Source organism: Chinchilla lanigera, unplaced genomic scaffold (assembly GCF_000276665.1).
Source record: "Chinchilla lanigera isolate Chin_1 unplaced genomic scaffold, ChiLan1.0 scaffold00003, whole genome shotgun sequence".
NCBI classification, from domain to species: Eukaryota; Metazoa; Chordata; class Mammalia; order Rodentia; family Chinchillidae; genus Chinchilla; species Chinchilla lanigera.
Window position 1 is genome coordinate 28,814,218 of NW_004955404.1, and position 4,981 is coordinate 28,819,198.

Sequence of the window (4,981 nt, forward strand, 5' to 3'; positions counted from 1 at the left end):
GAGGCGTTCGCCGAGCGCTTCAAGCAGCGGCGCATCAAGCTGGGCGTGACGCAGGCCGACGTGGGCTCGGCGCTGGCCAACCTCAAGATCCCGGGCGTGGGCTCGCTCAGCCAGAGCACCATCTGCAGGTTCGAGTCGCTCACGCTCTCGCACAACAACATGATCGCGCTCAAGCCCATCCTGCAGGCGTGGCTGGAGGAGGCTGAGGGCGCGCAGCGCGAGAAAATGAACAAGCCTGAGCTCTTCAACGGCGGCGAGAAGAAACGCAAGCGGACTTCCATCGCCGCGCCCGAGAAGCGCTCCCTGGAGGCCTACTTCGCTGTGCAGCCCCGGCCCTCCTCGGAGAAGATTGCCGCCATCGCCGAGAAACTGGACCTCAAAAAGAACGTGGTGCGGGTGTGGTTTTGCAACCAGAGACAGAAGCAGAAGCGGATGAAATTCTCGGCCACTTACTGAGGGAGGTGGGAGGTGCCGGGCGGGGCAGAGCGGGAGCTGAGGGGGCGTTTCAGGGGGGTTTTCCTCTGGCCTGCTTCCTCTGGCTTTTGGAGTGTCCGTTATCCTGCCTGCGTTTGGGAAGCCTCTCCTGTTGCTCTTTCCTGCACCCCACTCTGCCCTTCCTTCCCTTACTGCCCGCAGTCCCCTGGCCTAGAGGACAGGAGTGCTGGAAGTGGAGGAAGGACAGGATGGCAGGGGAGATGGGGGGAGCGTCTAGGTGAGTAGGGCGTAGGGGCAAGGAAAGCGAGAGTGGACTGGGGTTTCTGAGGAGCAGGATGGTTCTGGGGGCAGGGTGGGGGGAGAGGTGGGAAGGGTTGGGAAATGGACTGTTTTTGACCAGAGACATTTATCAAAATCTCCTGGGGACCAAGGAACTATGTACAAAATCAAACTCACCAACCACCAAAAACTAGACAAATAAAGACAACAAAACAAAAGCAAAGAAAAATGCTTTAAAAATTTAACTTCGGGGAGCCATAATCTGCAGCTTCATTTACCCCCAAGAAAGAGAGAAAAGAGCACTATCATGATTACCACTGCCCCAACCCTACACCCGTGAACCGAGTCAAAAACCAAAAGACCAGAAGGTGAAATTCTGGGCAGCGAAGCTAGTTCTGTCTTCGTGTTTAAATTTTCCCTCAAAATCCCATTTCCACCCTATCCACATCTTCCTTGATTTGTTTTCCCTGTTTCAACGAGGCGCCAGTGGCTGTGCTCCACAGTGGCTGCGCTGGGCAGCGAGTGTGGACGCAGCTGAGAGGGGCGTGGGGTTGGGAGGTGGGCTGCCCAGTTAGGTGGAACCTAAGTTCCCCAGTGGCCCGCTGGCTGCAGAGGCCTGGGCCAGGCTGGTTGAGGGTCTTTAGGAAGAGAGTCTGCGCTGTTTAAAAGGAAGAATTTAGGGGCTCCGAAAGAAATATTTTATTCTAAGAAAAATAAAACAATTATAGCAAGATTGTTCTCTTTTGCTCCTATCTAATTACAGCATAGAGAAAATGGACTATTTTTTAAACAGGCCCCCGCCCCCATACAGGGCTTTGCCTTAGCGTGCCCTTTATTTTTCAGAATGGCTTCTCTCAGACTGTTTATTGGGTTTCTTTTTTCCCCTACCGACTCAAAATAGATTGATGGGTTGGAAGATATTAGGACAGATATTTCCTTCCGTTTTCTATCTACACTGAATAAGACTCATCTTGCTCTTCTAGGTCCCCTTTCCTCTTCTCTTGGAAAAGATGGAGTCACTGAAATGTTGAGAAGTTTCTGCTTTCAGTTGGGGCAGGACTTGGCTGTGAGAAAATCACCTAAATCCCAGAAGAGAGGAAGACAGATTTAAAGGCCCTCCCCCTACTCCATTTATTTCAAAGAAGTCTGCATGTTCCCCTGGGGAAGGCAGAACAACTGTTTCCTTTTTGTTGCTATAATTATTCAAGAGTCATTTATTACTGGGGATAAATGTTGGGTAGCAAGAACTTTAATTTGCACTATCAGTTTCCCAAATAGAAAATCATGTATAGTATTTCATAATAATAATCAAGTTAACTTACAAGCTGCTGATGGATCAAAAAAGGAGAGACAGTTAAAGGTGGTTAGGTAAAATGCCTGCTTTGTGTACAAGATACTCTTTGGATCTCATGTGGAGGTGGTTTATTACCATCATTTAACCATAAGTAAAAATTTAACACAAAACAAATGGCAAAAGAAAAAAAAACCTTCCTGTTTAACAAGACTGATATCATGCATGACTTGAAAAGTGCAGAAAGAAACAATTAGGTCTCACTCTGGTTAGGAATTATTTATTTAATTATGTTGTATATCATTGTTTGCAGCGCAAACATTCTATGCATTTGAAACTGAGCACTAAACTGGGCTAGCTTTCTGGTAGACTGTTTTTTTGTGGGTAGTGTTATTTCACAGTCTACTGCCTGTGTCCACTGAAAACACAACATTCTTGTCATATTCTTCTATTTAGAGGGAAAAGAAAAAAAGGAAGATTATTGTAAATATTTTATTTAATGCACACATTCACACAGTGGTTACAAACTGCCAGTGTTAATCCTGAAACGTCTCACGGGTTGATCTACCTGTCCATGTGTGTCTACTGAGCTTTCTCTTTGGTTATGTCTCCACTCTGTTACCTTCCTTGTCTCCCACTTCTATCAGAATCACTTCTGTGCCCCACAATACAAGAGAGGGATGTGTCCCAGTACACTTACAAATAAAACATAACTGAAAGAATAGCAGTTTATGACTTGGGTGCATTTTTGTGTTTATCTTGGGCCAAGTCTTGGTAGAGTGGTTGAGCAAATGAGACATTTCAACCAGATAACCTAACCAAACAAAAACAAAAAAGGGGGTAGATGGGGAGGATGTGAAAGGTGGATCAAAGAAAAGGATTTTTTGCTGAATTAGAATTCACTTTTAGATAACTCATGAAAAGTGGTGCTCTAAATAAAATGAATTCTATATTAGCTGTGTTTATCAAAGTTTTTTTTTTTTAATTGCAGACACTGGTGGATAATAAAGAACCAGGCCCCCCCCCCCAAAAAAAAAAAAACATTTGAGGGTCAGGGACAGTGACATTTGGGGAGTTTATATGTGCTGTTCTAGCCTAAAAAATTTCTAAAAATGTTGTAACTAAATGACTTTTCTTTGAAGGTTAATAAACTTAAAAATCGTCTACTGATCTATCCACAGACCTTGTCAAATGTTTCTGTTCATTTGGAACATTCAGTGTGCTGCCTATTGCTCCAAAGTGACTAGAAATTCTCTATTTCTTGGTGACTGGGACTAGATCAGATGCCAAATGTACAAAGTTTCTTAATAGCTGGGAGTATATCTTCTGAAGTCATCCTATTTTAGCTAAATCTCTTTACTTTCACCGGCAAATCTGTGAAGCAAAACACTTGATATTCAAAAATAGTACATTTTAAAAGCTGTGATTTTAAACAGTTGTTAATGTTTTAAAAAGCACTAGATATTTTTAAAAATAGATCTCGTCCATCAAAATTGATTTGTTTCTGTTGTTACTGACTTGAATTATCATGTAAGTTTCTAATAAAATGCATTTGTAAAAAAAAACCACATTATTTTATAGAAAAGTATGACCAGATTTGATTGTTGGAGAACAAGGAATGAACAAATGAAAATATTTACAAAGGTTTTTCTTTTAAATCTGCCCAAACAGAAATGTTGCAGGCAAATACATTTGTATTATATAATAATGGATAATGTATATATTAAAAATTTAAGCATTTGTTTTGTATTAAAATCCTTAACAAGAGAAGACTTATGTTAATAAAACATCATGAAAACCCACGTTTTGCAGAGTTTCCTATTTTACACAGTAGGAAACTGTGCAAAATAAAAAATGTTTTGCTTTTTGATGAGTGAATCTGTATACGGCTGGAAAAAATAATAAGACCATTTAAAATACCTTTAACTGTCAAACATGGAGAAACAAACAAAAATGTCCTTCTGAAGAGAACGCAGAAGCCTGGCACTCAGCCATAGTTTGGCCTCTCAAAGTTCTCTGGTTCTGAAGAGCTGAACTTCAGGCTAAGAGGAATTTCGTGTCTGTCAGTGGGTGGAAATGTATGACTCGGCGTTCTTTTAAAGAATAAGCTCAAAATAAGTTTGAGAAGGGAGCAAAAGTGGGCTCCGTTTGCTTTTCAGCTTCTGAGGAAACCCAGGCGGCAGAGTAGAAAAAGCAAAAGAAAAGCATTAAAATGCGTCTGCCACATTCATACCACGCATTCGTTTTAAATTGTCTCTTTTCCCCAGCCTCGCACTGGGTCCTGCTCCTTCTTTAGGTCTAAGAAACGATGTCCTCAAAATCCATCAACTAACTTCTGAATAGATTTTTGTTTAATGCGTGTTCTGAAATTGCTCTCAACTTCGATTGTACTCTCATAAATAAACCGTAGGCACCCACTGCCGTGACTGTATCGATTTTTACTGTCCTGTGATATTTAGACTACTTGGGACCTGTTCCCACACGCGGCACCCAAGGCCGGAGGACACTCTGGTCAGCCCCGGGCTGCAGCCCTGTCCGGCCTGTCCCGCCTCCCTGCAGGAAGTACGTACCCCTGCCCTGCCTGTCCGGGTTCGTGGGCTTTCATAGTTTAGGTCGCGAAGTTGAAACTGGGGCCCTGTCCCTGGCTAAAACCAGTGTTCCCCAAACCAATTCTAATAGCTTTGGGGTCCAAAGCGCTAATAAAGGCAACGACCACAATTATTATTGACAAACTTCTGCCATCGATGTTATTGCGGCCGCAGTCTTAGCCCCGGGAAGGGAGCCACACAATCCTCCAGGGCTGTTTCAAAGGAGACGGCGAGCTTAATTGATTTTTTTTTTAAATTGCATCCAAAATCTAATTCTCACGGGGGCCTCTTTTCCACCTGCGAGATAAGCCTTGTCGCAATAATTACGTTATTTAATATTTGATCAAACCTTCGCGCCACTGCGGCGGGGGCGCGGGCGGCTCGCCCT

At 43.5% G+C, this 4,981-nt stretch overlaps 1 protein-coding gene across 1 annotated transcript in view; it reads left to right on the top strand.

Moving 5' to 3' along the window:
• The window catches only part of Pou4f1 (POU class 4 homeobox 1), a 5,263-nt gene extending 1,456 nt beyond the window's left edge, over positions 1-3,807 (top strand). The window contains exon 2 of the mRNA XM_005374236.2: positions 4-3,807. Within this exon, the coding sequence (XP_005374293.1) occupies positions 4-456 (453 nt within the window). The 3' untranslated portion in view covers positions 457-3,807. The remainder of the gene's footprint in view (positions 1-3) is intronic.
• The last annotated feature ends 1,174 nt before the right edge of the window (positions 3,808-4,981 follow it).